Below are 15,286 nucleotides of genomic sequence, written 5' to 3' on the forward strand. Positions count from 1 at the left end.
CTTCCGTATACCTTTGGTTTTCATTTTGTACTTTTAATTCACATGATGAAGTTTTCAGACAGAAGTGGATGTCATGTGTAAGCTGAGTTCCTTGTTTTTTTCTTTTGCCTGTCACTGGCTGCATGTTCTCTATTGATGTCTTGTTCCTGGTACTTGACACTGACCATCTTGTCTGTGAAAGGAAGCACTCCAGCTGGCTTGCCTGATAAGAAGAAAGGGAAGTTTGCTTGGTTTAGTCACTCCACAGAAACCCATGGTAATGTTCCACTGCACTCTGTGTCCACACTGCGTATGTCTGTGTGTGTATGTGCCTATATGTCTATACAGACTGACGTATAATATGGCTTTATATACTTCTGCATGTGCATGCCTTGCTTTTTCTATTGCTTGTGCGGTGTCCTCCTCATGCACTCAAGATAGTAAGCTGCTCTGCAAATCAATCTCTTGCTAATGTCTTCAAAATTGTTTTCCATTTGTAAATAAGCTCAAATATGTCTTGGAAGTGCTTTACCTCATCTTCAGAGATGACTTGCGAAATATCAATGTTTCCTGAGGGGCTTAATCTGGACTAAAAATTTTAATTATGAATATTGTTTTTTCTTACAGCTTACTTGAATGTTTAGTGTACATCAAAATATGAATTCAATTGATTCCTTAATTTGTCGTTCCAAATAGGCAAGATTATTAAAGCATCTAGTCTTTGTAGAGGAGCAGGCACCATTAGAATACAATATTTCATAGTTATGTCGAGTGCTAGAGAGTCCATTCTTATGGTCCTAAGAACACAGCACAAGAACTTCAGATTTCCTAAGACTTATGTTGTAATCACGTGAATTGTTGGGATGGGCTGAAGGAAAGATAGTTAATTTTGAGGGACATTTCTACCATAATATTTTCAAAGCAGGAACCCAAGACCTCTTTGGAAGAACCTTCTGAAATCTTCATAGCCTCTGAAAGAAGACCTGGTCCCATGGCCCATTAAACATCTACCCAATTGAAATGTGGGACGTATTTATTCTACATTGCCTCCTTTTGCGCCAAGGAGCCACAAATTGTTGTGTTCTTAGTATTGAGTAATGTATTCTTACAGGCTGTTAGAAACCTTTCCAACAGCTAATAGTGCATGCTCTCAAGTCTCATCTGAGATATATATCCAACTGTTAATACAGGTCATGTTCTAAAGTTCTACCAGGCATCTGAGAGATCTGTTTAACTCCTCCATCATTCAGTTTTAAGTATCATTTTTTCATTTGTTTTGTGTATTTGAAAAGGGGGGAAAAGGGAAGAGGACACATGTTGGATCTTATCCATTGTGCTAACTTATGTTGAATGGTTATATATTAAGGAGTTATTAGAGCTCATATAGGAGCTGGGAGCAATTAGTAGAATGGAAATTGTGATTTTTATTTTTATTTTTTTTTAGGATCTGTAGAAGCAAATAAAATATTGAGGTTTGATAACAGATACAAAACATGACAGGTCCTTGAATCCAGATGAGATGGGTTCATACCTAAGGTTGCTTTCATTTGATGTTTGTTGCATGATACTTCTGTAAAAGCCTAGGAGATTCTGTCCAGTTCTTAGTTGGTGAGTGCCAATGTAAAATCTTTGCCGTAGTCCATATTCATTATGTCCTTTGTTGGTAATATCTGAATGGATCAGAAAGTCTGAATTCCCCTCATATCCCTACAGGTCCAGTTTAAGTGTAAGGTCAAAACACATTAATGGTTAGCATATGACCGATGAGCCATCAATATTATTTATGTGGTACTTGCTATCAGGCTAACAGAACCCATTTGTCTGAATACATGTCAGTCTGGTACTTTTTATTTGTAGTCTAATCATTGCACAAAAGATTGGGGAGGGCAGTGAGGTGGTTGGGCTGATGCAAGCAAAGGGGCAATTTTTTTTTAAATGTTCCATTGAATCAAACAAAAGCTTCTTGTTGGCTTTGCCAGGTTCTCTAATTTTCAATAGTTCTCATTCATAAAATTCCCAGGAACTGACTCTGAAAGAAAGAGAGCAGCTGCTTCTTCCCTTTTCTTTAGCATTTGAATAACCTGTATATGTTTCTGAAGTCTACCTGCCCAGCCTGGCCTGTGCAGGGAGGCATGAAACTTGCTCAGCAAATTGCTTAATCCTCCCTCAGGAGCTGCAGCTGAGAGTCTTTTCATTAAGCCAATTCCTTCACTCATGTGACACATTAATAGATGTGCCAGGTTCTAATGGCCAACCTTCTCTTTTTCTTCCCTTTGACTCTTACAGTGAGCATGCCCACCAGTGAGACTGAGTCCGTGAACACAGACAACGTTCCTGGAGCAGATATTGAAGGGGAAAACTGCGGTGCTAGGCTAGCGTGAGTACATATACACAAATATATTGTATGCAGGGGTTGGACTGAGCTTGATGGGTTAAATCCAGGGCAAATGTCAGGCTTTTTAAGGGGAAGAAAACCCCACAATGGGTGAAAGGAAAGGGTACAGAAGATCTCTTGATCTCAGTTCTTATCTTAATTGCAATGTAAACTTACTACAGACATTAGTGGAGAGCCTCTGGGTTTACATAGATGTAAATAAAGCACAGAATGCCCAGGAAAAGCAGATCTGGTTTTGCATAGTAGCTAAAAGAAGAACTGATGGATAAGAGTCTTCTTATTTTAAAATTCCTCGTTGGTGATAGTTAATCAAATCCAGTATATGTAGACCAAAGAGTGCAAATGACTGGTCTATTTTAATTTCTTTAATGATTCTTGCACACTTTACAGTGTATTGTAATAGAAATACATGTATGATAACTCCCATCCTGCAGCCTGAATTACACCCTTCAAATGCTGAACACAATACTGTAGTGACAAAAATGAATCAGGATGGAGTAATGCCTCCTTGAGATTGCACCATTGTAGTTAATGGAGATGTTCAAGAATGTATGAGATAGAACTTATGGAATACTGTAATATACCATTATATGGTATATTTTTTTTAGCATCACAGAAAGCAAGAATAGGCAAGAGGAGTCCTTTCTACCCTTTTGCATCACTTGAACAAGAAGGGACTTTATGCTGTGGGGGGAATATGTTGGTCCCTCCAAATTTCCTTGAAAAATGGGCTGAGTACTATACAGTGCTATAGCTTGTACCATGCTGGAGTATTTTAAGGCTCTGTCCTGTCCTTGGGTATACCTTGAGCCCTTCAGTGGTGGTCAAATGCTCATCATAAGTACATGAGAAATGCTCTATTTTGTCCAACCCGAGGAGAAGCTGGCCCAGTGTTCAGGTCCTGACAGTGACAGGAGGGCAAGAGCACAAGCCTGGCCATTTCCTACTTTCCAGTCCCCTTTTAGTGCTCCCAAATTCATGCTTAGTGGGTTAGAGATGTTAGAGGGCAGAGTTCTGCTTTTTGCCTTTAGAGGCCATTTATGGACCTGTCGGCCATGCATTTATCTGAACCCCCTAAGGCTGTCTACCCTCACAATCTCCTGTGGCAACAAGTTTCAGAAGTTCACTACCTGCTGTGTAGACAAGTACTTTCTTTCTTGTATCTGTTTTAAGCTGATCTACTTATTCTTTCAATCAACATCCTTTCCTCCTAACACCGTGAAATTTGGTGATCAACAGTTCTGCGTTCAGCTTATCTATCACTTCCGTGACTTCATAAACCTTGATTGTATCTCCCACACGCACCCTTCGCCCTCTCCTCAAAAAACTGAAGAGGAGGAGATCTTATCTGCACTACAAGATATGATATGTGGAATATGTTGTAAATTCAATCTGCTTTCCTGTAAGTGTCAGCCAGTGACTTACAAACCCCAGGAGAAATTATTTGTGATAGCTTTCCTTCACCTGCCTGCTGTTGCCTACCTGCTGAGTCTGGCATTTTAGTTTAGCATGTGAACTATTTTCTGAAAGAACAGGCTAGATCTATTCACGGCATGGAGGCAGTTGTAGCCCTTCCTTTAGCACCCCACCAAGTTGCTTGTGCTCTTGTAGCATTACAGGAAGCAGCAGCTGGATGTGACCACTTCTTCCAGCTGGATCCAATTTGGAGAGCCATCTCTATTCTGCAGTTATGGTTCCCAACACAATGGGTCCCCTGGTGCTACACAGTGCCAACAGCAATGGAAACTGCTACTATAAAGTTGCATATATTTTTAATATTACAGCTTGCATTCATTTAATGTCCTTAATCCCAAAGGATCCTAAAGCACTTTATGAACTGTAAATGTAGGGATTGCTTTAACAGCATTAGAGTTCAGCCACCTTCAGGGTAAAATGTGACAGGTGTTTAAAAACAAAAGGCACAAGTGTATAAGGAGATGTATGAGGGATAGCTTGTTTTGCACTGAAACTGCATGGGGAATTTTGGCAAGCAGAACATAATTATCTTAGCTGGAATGTGGCCAGGAGATCTGAAGTTAACCCAAACTCTAAACATAATCATGACTTAGAATGGAGTTTACATTAAAAAATAGGCCAATGTGCTCACAGGAGAATGGCAATACTGTGGTCTGGCACTGTGATCACTATACTCCTGCCACTAGGAGAAGGGATGGCTACATCCAACACATTTTAGGGAAGAAGGCATAGGAAAATGACAGGAAAAAGAGAGCTTCATTTCTTCTTCCCATGTTGTAAATGTTAAAATAGGGCCCTAAGTTTCACCAGAGCAGAACATGTAAGATTCAGGGAGATAAATAGTTTCCTTGCCACTTTCCACTTTACTTGAAAATGGGTGATGTATAGTAGGGTGATGTAAAGTCTGTTATTGAGAAGGGTTTTTTTACCCCTTACCCAAGGACAGTCAAGATCCTCAAGGCCTCACTCAGATTGCTTTTCATCTCTAAGAGATGGATAGGCTCCTTCATCCAGGAAAATGAATGGCTGTATCATTGTATTTGAAATTCTGGAGTGAGATACAAATTTTGCCAATGCTTCCTGCTTTTGTAAAATGTTTGTTTCAAACTTGTGGAGCTGAAAATTCCTTAGTTATGGGTAAATTTAGATCTGCCTTTGATTTTGAGGCTTGGAATCCTTTCTGGTTTGTTTTGTTACACTCAGGCAGAGAGAGAAACCATCTTTCCTGGTTTCAAGAACTATTAAGTCCTCTTCTTCTCACTAAGTCCTCATTTAAACAACCCATAGGCCAATATCCCTGCTGGAACATAGAAAATGTAAGCAAGAATTTTTTTGAGTGAGTATTTTCTCTTATTGGAACCTAACTAAGATAATCAGAATTTGGCCCAGTGTTCAAGAATAGAGATAATTCAAGGTAGCTGAGCTTTTCAAATAAGTTCCTCATCTAGTACTAGTGACTTTGAGTAAGCAGTAATAATTATAGTCATGCCATCTTGCTTTACTCTAGTTGAAGATTAGGCCTGGACTTCTGAGCAGTCATCTGCCCTCTGGATTTTATTTTTACAGTTGAAATGGCTAGACAAGTTTTTTTTTCGATTGTTGAGTTTCACCTATTGCAGGTGAGTCTTCATTTTTACCAGCCTACTAAAATCACCTAGGGGCCATGAGTCCTCATTGCCTTGCCATAAACACATTTTTCCCCAGAGGGCAGAGACTGCACTGGGCAAGCTGCAACCAGACATGACTGAAGCAACAGGGAGATTTCAAGTCAAAGGTAACATATTTATTTATTTAGTGGCATCAGGCTGCTAGGGTATTTAACCACCCTAGCGCCACCACCATGGTGACAGGCTGAGCTTGCCATCAGAATGTGCTCATGATAAAAAGAAGAAAGTACCCAGGAGACTGAAAGAAAAAGCATTTTTATTGAAGATAACTTAGAATTACTGGCTGTTCCTTCTGTTGTTATAAAAAGCTGTAGAGCTTTGAAAGGCTGGGTCTGTGTATCACAGAAAGCTCTGTTTGAGAAGCCAGGCTCAAGCATGCCTTTTGGAAAAGGAGATCTTCCCTGACAGCCTTTCTCAGCTCCACAGAGACATATGCTATGTGAGATCAGGAGAGTACCTCTCAAACACAAGCTATCTCCTACTGATGAATTGTTTCAAAGAAGCTTTTATTTCTATAGTATCCATACTATAGAAACTGCCTTCATCAGCTGTGCTGTCTGGAGCAATGCCAGTCTTCAAACGAGTAGAAGGAGTTTCAGGAGGAATCTAACATCTGATCTCTCTTTGCTTATTGTGTAAATCCAGTTTCTTAGAGCTAAAACAAAAAAACCCACCTCATTCATATTGATTCCTGCTGTAATTCTGCTGCCATCAGGAGAGCTGTGGGAGGAACTAGTTCCCTTCCTAAGATGGGTGTTAACTTTATCAGGCATCTGAATTTGAAAAAGGCTTTGTAGGGTTCCACAGGACATTGAAAAGTGTCCCACAGCTTCCACGGTATATCATCCCTGTCATGGTATTGCCTTGTACTGCACTGACACCTGCCCTGCAGTAGAAACACAAATTTTATCCTCAAGGACAACATTTGGAAGTGGAACTTATCTTACTTCTGAGGAGTCACAGCTTTAATAACCTGTTGCCTCTGAGTACAAAGAAGTGTGTTTCCTCTGCAGCAAGCATCAGTGGGATAAAGCCAGAAGTAGGAGCAATGGGTTTCTATTTACAGGATAGCCTTATACCCAGGGCTTCCCAATAGCGAGTAATTTCTCTGAGCCTCTATGGTTACTGCTGTGCAGGACTTAGATTCCTGAGGACAGGCTATTGCTCATAATCAGTAGTAATCTGTTCTGTGCGGGATGTCAGCATATATAATCTTCCAATACAACCAGAATGCTAATTTTCTAATACAACCATACAGATCTGGAGTGCCACAATAGAGCTTGCTTTTATACATATGTATTAGATAAAAAAAAGACCTTTGTGAAAACTAATGTTCCATAGAGCCTCAATAGAAAAGTGAAGCGCTTGAGCTCAAAGGGAAAGAGAGCTTAAAATTATCTGCTTTCACTGAAACAATAAGCCACTTGGCATTTTCACCTTGGCCAGGGTTTCCATACATTTGGGGGACAGTTCAATTGCTTTTCCACCAAAGAGGGTTAAAACAATAAAACAGGATAAAACAAAATGAACAACCTACACTGGATTTCCAACTGAAAACCGTGTGTCCTGAAAATATTATGAACAATGGAAGCTTTCCTTGGCAGATGAACCATCAGTGATTTTCCCTTGGTGCTTTGCTGGCTGGGAAAATAATTCCTATGCAGTTCTTACAATAATCAGCATAGGAGCCAGCGGTAAAGGCAAAAGAGTCAGTTTGCTGCTGGTTTTCTCCTAATGAGAAGAGAGTCTCCTTCTGTGAGGACCAAAGTCCCCATCACATCAGGAGCAGTGGTAAGAAAAGTCTGCCCAAAGCTCTGAAACCACTGCTGATTTCAGCAGGAAAACACACAGGATCAACTCTTGTGTGTCAGCCTCAGCTACTGCTCTCCGATGTATTATGAGCAAGGTGCTTTTGATATTCACAGTCAGCTCTAGATGTGTCTAAAGGACAATAGCATGCCCTTGTGGAGGAGGAATTGTCTTCCTACTTCGGATTCTGTGACAGGCCTTGCCTGTGACTTGCCACAGGGAGAGCAAGATTATTCACTAAGTACTGAACGCTGGCCTATTTTCCCAGCCTGTAAAAAAACCTGTGGAATAGCAAACCAGCTCAATTTTAAGCTAGACACATCCAGTTTTCATAAGGATATTCTGTAGATTCTTACTATTGTGGGCCAACAACCACCTCTCTCTTAAAATCAGCATCACTCCAGTCAGGTCAGCATGCTGTCCAGTGTCTCTGCAAGAAGGGCAAGAATGTAAAGAAAGAGAAGAGGCATCGCTGTGTGGACTCTGCTGAAATTCAGTGATTGCCTCAGCAGGAGGATCTCAGTCCACATCAGAACGCAACATCTCCAGGGCCAGTCATCTGTTCTGTTTTGCTAGAAGCTTTTAATTAATGGTCAGAAATAAGAAATGGTCATTGCCTGTCCCTGTACAACTCCCCAGTGTTAATTGTGTTGTATGGAGGATAGCAGGCAGAAGGATGGAAGCCCATTGCTTCAGTGTGAATCGCAGAGGCATAGCTGAGGGTAGAACTTAGCGCTAACACTGTATCAGGCTGAGAGATTATGAGATATGCAGCATACATTCCTGAAAATGTCATGTCACTAATGCTCTTGTCCCGGTAATATGTGGGGAAAAAAGGACCCTAGGGTGGGCATCTTCTCTTCAGGGATGCCAGCATCTTGACTAGAAGCAATGAAATGTCATCAGCAGGAATAGAGAGAGGGAAAAATGTTGTGCCACTTGACCAGTAACTGCATGAATGCACCATATTGCACCAAAACAGAATCAATATCACACCAGGACTGTGTTATCACAGTTCTAAAATCTGTAAGATGTGCACAGTGCAGGTCTTTGAATGTTTCCCAAAGTTGTGTATAACCTAGAGGCATAGTAAGTAAATTTCGGTGTTACCACTTTTCTGAGAGCTTCTACTAGTATGCAAGGGCTTTTGTAAGTCCTCTTGAAGACAGTTGCCTATAGGCAGGATCATATAGCATAAAAGTAGTTGTGACCAGCATGCCAGAGAATGTTTAGTAATTTCTACACCTAGAACATGGCTTTTGTGTCATGCTTGGAGACCTGCAAGATCTTTCCAGAATTGTTTGTTATGTGTACAATTACACAAAGTCCTCAATCCCTGTTGTATAAGAGTGTCACATCCTTCACAAGTGCATAGTTTCTCTTCTCTGGTGTCCACCATGAACAGAGAAACAAAGACTTTATCTCTCAGAATGTGGGATATCTCACTGCATTTGAATTATGCTGATTATCTGGAGTTTATGTTGATAAAATCTATAAATTTCACTGTTTTATCTGTATGTGGTACATAACTATGTAAGATTAGAAGAGTTTTCGAGAATGTAAAAGATAGCTAATCAAACAATAGAGGTCTGATTTTTGTGTTTGTCTCTCTACAAGATAATTGAGTTACATGTTTCCTATGATAAAAACACTCACTAGTGATCTTAAATGGTTTTCATATAGGCTCCTACATCATGATTTTAAACAATAGTTTCTCAAGACATTCCAAAAATGTACACAAATGGGGACAACTCTCTTTCTCCCAGTGACATAACGTTCCCAGGGTAGTAGGGATGCAAGAGAACCATTGTTAAACTCAGCAGATAATCTAGTCCAACCTGAACCCCTGGCAAGTGCTGGTTTAGAGTGTCACAAAGAGGCCATGGCAAGGCCCCAAATGCCGGCTATTTGACAACCCCTAGTGACACCATAAAAGCATTTTTATATGACGTAATAAACCCCAGTTCTGAAAGACAAAATATTCTTGATCATTTGAAAAATGTGTTTCAGATTTGGGCATAATGTTTTCAGAATCAGTTATTGTACAGTTTGTGTTTCCAAAATCCCATTTCACTCTTGGATTCTGCCTCTAAATATAAATCTCTTCCTCCTTCCTTGTCCTGTTCTATATATATAGCACACCCACATGTGATAAAGCCTTCTGCCATAGCAGTAAGGCAAGGGGGGGAAGGCTGTAGCTAACCTGTGGGAGCACTGAATGCACTTGGCTGCTGCTCATAATGCTCCAAAGATACAATTATCACATGCATGATGAGTACTACACCTGCCACATCTCTTTTGCTTAAATAAATAAAAGATTCCTTAAATGTCACACAGCTCCCTTACTGGGAAACCATTACCAGAGAGGTCACCAGAGGACTTCGCACTCCCTGTCCTTCACCTTCCACCAGGCAGGTTCCCCAGGACATCTGTCTTGCTCTCTTTTCCTCCCCGACCCCATAACCTTTTCCTATGAAAGTCCTTGCCCTCTCATTTTCAGTGCCCAGCTTTCTCCTTCATTGTGATTTTTTTTTTCTTCTTTTTCTTTCCTGTCTTTGAGCCTTCTATCCTGTTGCCTGTAAATCTGATCCATTGCGGTTTGTAGGTAGCGCTTATCAAGCAAGAATTCTCAGTGAGAGGTTGGGATTTTTTTAACTTTTAGGAAGTGCTTTGTAGGTGCTTTGCTTGTCATCCTTGTTAAAGCTCGCTTTGTCTCTGCAGCAAAATTTAGCATTCTGTTCAGTAAGTGCATTATTTCCTCTTTATCAAAAGAGTTCTTGCATGTGTCTGTAACCACACTGCTGCCTAGTATGTGGCCTAGACAAGCTGCCTGTGACACAGCAGGAATGATGTATTCAGTGCAAAGGTTTGTTGGTGTTTTTTTTTGGCTTAGACCATCTGCTGGTGAAATGTTCCCATCACTAAAATCTCTTCCACGTAAGGAAGCTGACCCATCACTGATTACTTGTCAGTGACTGATGTCCTCAAGCAGGGACGTGGCCATTTTTAAGACTGCTGCTGAAAGTAGTGTTAGATGCTTTGAGAATTGTTTTGTCCCATGTGTGCTAACAACGAATCCATTTTTAAGCAGTACAGTAAGACCTTTGCTGACTGTTGTCAACAATGAATCTCTTTCCTATCATAGAGGGAACCTAAAGAAATGCTTCAACCCAGCAGAAATATCTTGTTCATAGTCACTCCCTAGATTCTCATTTCTTCTGTTATTGGTAGCGGATTTTGCAGCTTCCTAAATCACCTCTGTCTCATGTCATTGCATCCACATACACTTATTTCTCTCTGTGCGCCATTATGTATGTACCAAGAGACAGCCAAAGAGTTCAAAGGCCTTATAGGACATGTGTCAAGCAGAGCAAGGTAGCGGTTAGAGAACTGGAATCTATCTCTAGCTTTGCCTGTGACTTCTCATAAAAGGCTAATGAGATGATTTAGCTGAATAAATCCAAGTGCATGAAATTAGATATTTAAACACATATATAGTGGAAGCACGGACAAATTTTCAGGAATGCTTAATTCCCAAAATTTCATTGATAGCAACAGAATCTGTTATTGTGGAGATTCTTTTGAATTCAAACCAATCCACATAGATAACAAAGACAAATAAGTGTTAGTATCTAAGTTTTAAAATATCCACCATGCACTGTTTTTTCCTTCAGTTACTGGAAAAAAGAAAAATTGTTTTCCCCATGGTTTCATAATATGCTTATATATCCTGAAGTGACAGGTGATGTCTGAAAGGAACAAGTCTGTCTGTATAAATTCATACATATATTAATATAAGAAAAACCCTAATGACTAAAAAAAAGAGTCATACTTGAAAAATAAAATTGGTAGCAGATGTAGAGTGCCTCTAGCATCAGGCCAGCCTTTTACCCAAGAGAAAAGCTAGTTCACTGATGTCTGTAGGTGGTAGAATCCCATCATGGCATGACTCCTGCTTCATGACTCCTGCCAAACAATAAGATTTGTATATCAGGGAATTCTAGCCATGCCCAGTGCTTGCACTGACTTACAGGAGATTCAAGAGCAAAACAGCATCCACTAAAAAATTAATTGAGCTTTCTTTCTGTTTTCATAAAAGTCTGGGAGGCATGGGACAGCTTCAGAGACTTTAATGGCAATTCTTATCTTTCAGGCATCGGATCTCAAAATCAAAGTTTAGGTAAGTAAAACTGACTTTTGCTTTTTCTCCTTTCCATGGCTTTTGTTCTTTACTTTGTGGTTTACTCCTGCATCTGTCGGGCACAGTGGTGATTCTAGGAGACACTGCCAAACTTGTCAGATTTTAGTCAGTCATCTACAAAAAATCAAGATCCTTTTTCTTAGTTTCATACTGAAATAAGGCACAGGGACTACTGACAGTATTTCACTCAGAAGCACCTATCTGATTGCTACCTACATATCTCAAGCCATAAAATATAAAAGCAGAAGAAAAAAAAGTGCAACCACATAATTATACTACATCCATCCACATCAACCCTGTCAGCTCAAGGTTCTCTTTCCTACACTTTGTTGCACTACTTCGCTTTGCTTGATTGTAAATCTTTCAACTGACGAGTTTTGCATCTTACTCGTGAAATTCTCCCTTTCACCATGGGACATGTGGAGTTTTTCTGGTGGTATTTATTTTTCTGTTGACTTAAAGCTTTTGAAAATGTGAAGCAGTCCCCCAGGTGGTCATCTGTGGGTTTCTATTGGAAAGGCTGACTGAACTCACAGAACTTGGTTGTTGAGGTCTCGGTTCATTTCTGCCTCTTCAGTAGGAGTCCAGCTGCCCCCATAACTCTGAATTCAAAGTTAATTTTATAAAAAACTAAATACATTTTCAGAATAACTGGAACAAGTGAGCAACTCTGTCCTTCAACTTACCTAAATCGTGAATGGTAATGTAAATTCAGGAATGCACATACGCGTACATACTGCCTATGTGCACCCCTGTGCAAAGAATTGCATACATGATCACATTCCTACAGTCCATGGATTTATTTGTATGTAGATATGAGAACAAAATGCACTTGTATCATCATATAGTCACGTGCACGCATATTTGTGCACAAAAGTGTGTGGGATTGCTAATGATTTAATGACAACATGAATGTCTAAGTGTTGTGCCCATTTTGAAAGTTGGGAAGATCATTTCTTGTCCCAAATCTGCTGCAAAACACACAACCCTTATTAAATGTTTGTGCTAGCTAGACTGGGTGCCTTTATAAATTGCATAGCTAAAACAGCCTGGATTTGATTACCTGTTAAAAAGCTGTTGTGAATTTCTTGGCCAGTGTGCAATGTTCACATTGCCTGGCTTTAGTTGATATAGACACTGAACCCTGACCTCAAGCACAGCCATAGTTTATCACTGGAAATAACACATAAGAGATGACTAGCCAAGAAAAGTTCTGTTTTCTGGTAATGTTGTGTATGTGTGTGTATCTTTAGAGACACATATGCGTGCACACACATATATGTATATAATATCTATATAAAACTATTAGATTTATTATACAGTGGCAAGTGTTGCCTGGAAACTGGTTGCTATGCAAGTTAAATTCTGAAGAGTAGGAGGTGTGTAATTAGCTTTAAATATCTTCTGTGGTTAGTAATTACCCTCAGAAATCAGTGACACAAGGGGATGTGTTCATGGAAGGCAAACTTTAAAAGATCTGTTGATTAGCAAATGGTATCCTTAGTTCCAGGCATGAAGGTGAGATGCTGCGGTCCCCTCAGTTTTGTTTTTCTGTTCAGAGTTAGTCCTTGTATTGGGCTTACTCCTGAACATTGCTGAATTTTGGAAATGTTCCATGGATTTTATTGACCTCACCTCTCTAAGGACTTACCCGCTATATACCATGGACCTTTGGATTATCTTTTGATTGACTATCCTGAGGCTGGGCGAGTTTCTATTGCAGGCCACAAGCATTAAATACAAGAAGAATAATTATTTTTGTGGGAACTGGGCTAAAAAACCTCTCAGGGTAGCTGCGATGGATGTCTTAATCAAATTAAGGTATTGCTTGAAGAGGTTTATTCACCCCCGAATGTTGCAAATTGGCTTAGGACTAACTTTATTCCTTAGCTAAAGGAAGGATGATCACAACTGTCAACTCAGATGAGAATGAGAGAACATTTCTCAGGGTGAACTTCAAAGTTATTCTCTATCACTCTTGAACAATAAATCATGACTAGAATCTCTCTTGACAGAGATTTGCAATAGCCTAAGGATCCCTATCTGAAAAGAACTTTTCCTTTTCCAATTTTTCAAGTCGCTACTGGCGCCGATGGAATCGATTCTGCAGAAGAAAGTGCCGCGCTGCTGTCAAGTCCAATGTTTTCTACTGGTTGGTGATCTTCCTTGTGTTTCTCAACACCCTTACCATTGCCTCTGAACACTACAACCAGCCAGACTGGCTCACGGAGGTCCAAGGTGAGGAGAGGCTGATGGTTCTGTTTATTGTGGTCAGTGTCAAAAAAGGGGGCGGAGGGAGGAGCTGATGCATTAGACCACACAATGTAAAGGGAGCATACACAGCTCCAAATAGTCCTCTGTCTGTGGAGGATGTTAAATAATACGACAAAATATCTGCCTACAATGCGAGAAGCGTCAGGGAGAACACAAATTCCTTATTTCCAGGCACAGCAGTGTTCCACTGGGTGTAGGTGAAATCAGGAGCTTATGCTAAATATGTATTTGCAGTAACTGGATTTCCAATTTATGGATAGCTACTGGGAGCCACAGGTTCTCCAAGGTTTTCCCTGAAATGGCATTTATGATAAATTCTAGTTACCAGGGAGGTGAGGAAGAGTGATTTGTAAAGTTCTGTCTGCAGAGCAGTTGAATCCTCACTGGAGGTGAGAGCATCTGAAAGGCTTAATTAAGCAACAGTAGGTAGCACAGCAGCTCTTCTATTCCCACTCTCATCTGCAGATAACAAATGTGATGGGAGGTTGTGCACAGGAAGGCATGTCCCTGCCATGGAGGTTGCGTGGTTGTGTAATACATCGCAGCTGTATGTGCAATACATTAAGAATCGCTGTAAGCATCTTTGTAAAACATTTCTGTGAATGAGATGCCTACGCTTTTGAAGTCCGTTCTTTGACACAAGTTTATATGAAGTTAACCTTTCAGACTGATCCCACAAGGCATTCCTTATAGGCAAGGGCCAATGGGTAGCTGTGATGATCTTTTGACTAAGTTTCATTAATCTGCTTCTGTTTGCTTTTCATGAGACACTGCCAATAAGGTGCTGCTAGCTCTTTTCACGGCAGAGATGCTGCTGAAGATGTACAGCCTTGGTCTCCAGGCCTATTTTGTGTCCCTCTTCAACCGCTTCGACTGTTTCATCGTGTGTGGAGGAATCCTGGAAACAATTCTGGTTGAGACAAAGATCATGTCACCACTGGGCATTTCGGTGTTGAGATGTGTTCGACTCCTAAGAATATTTAAAATCACAAGGTACTTTTGTGTTTCTTTGGGAATGAAGGAGAGATACTGCTTAATGCACAACATATATAGGCACTAGTCACTCGCATCCGTGTTTTTTCACTTTTTCTAGTACTAATTGGGTAGTGAGAGTGCTAGGTCAACAGTTCTCATCATCTGAGGCAGGATGGGGAGGGCTGTAGAGACTGGATATCTCTGATGTGAGTGGTAAGTATTGGTGAGGAGTCTGGCATAGGGGGCTGGAGACACTTGATACCATGCAGATTGTTAAACTGAAATCTGGAAGGGTAATGTGGGCTTGGGCTTTTATGGTTCCCTGCAAAAGACAAAGTGAAAACAAACTAGCAGATAGCCTTGTGACCTTTTCTGTTGCTTTATGGTGACAGAGGGGAGCCTGAAAGACTTCTCTGAGCCAAAACAACACTTGACTGAGGAGCCCGTGCCAGCTCCAGTAGACTCAACAGTGGCCTGAGTGGGAGATTGTGTCAATACCAGCAGCTAGAG

General features: G+C 40.5%; 2 protein-coding genes across 10 annotated transcripts in view; one reads left to right on the plus strand and one right to left on the minus strand.

Annotated features, from left to right (window-relative positions):
• The window catches only part of CACNA1C (calcium voltage-gated channel subunit alpha1 C), a 487,179-nt gene that overhangs the window by 360,711 nt on the left and 111,182 nt on the right, over nucleotides 1-15,286 (plus strand). For 6 of the 9 annotated variants that reach the window (XM_075756906.1, XM_075756869.1, XM_075756832.1 and 3 more), the window contains exons 10-13: nucleotides 2,266-2,356; nucleotides 11,480-11,506; nucleotides 13,605-13,765; nucleotides 14,569-14,794. In XM_075756906.1, coding sequence (XP_075613021.1) covers nucleotides 2,266-2,356; nucleotides 11,480-11,506; nucleotides 13,605-13,765; nucleotides 14,569-14,794 — 505 coding nt within the window. Of the gene's footprint in view, nucleotides 1-181; nucleotides 257-2,265; nucleotides 2,357-11,479; nucleotides 11,507-13,604; nucleotides 13,766-14,568; nucleotides 14,795-15,286 lie in introns of all 9 variants that reach the window. The other 3 variants (XM_075756841.1, XM_075756898.1, XM_075756888.1) reach the window with 1 other exon arrangement.
• HDHD5 (haloacid dehalogenase like hydrolase domain containing 5) overlaps nucleotides 1-15,286 on the minus strand; it is a 197,254-nt gene that overhangs the window by 20,318 nt on the left and 161,650 nt on the right. The gene's annotated exons all lie outside the window — the stretch shown is intronic.

Source organism: Balearica regulorum, chromosome 1 (genome assembly GCF_011004875.1).
Source record: "Balearica regulorum gibbericeps isolate bBalReg1 chromosome 1, bBalReg1.pri, whole genome shotgun sequence".
In the NCBI taxonomy this organism is placed as follows: Eukaryota; Metazoa; Chordata; class Aves; order Gruiformes; family Gruidae; genus Balearica; species Balearica regulorum.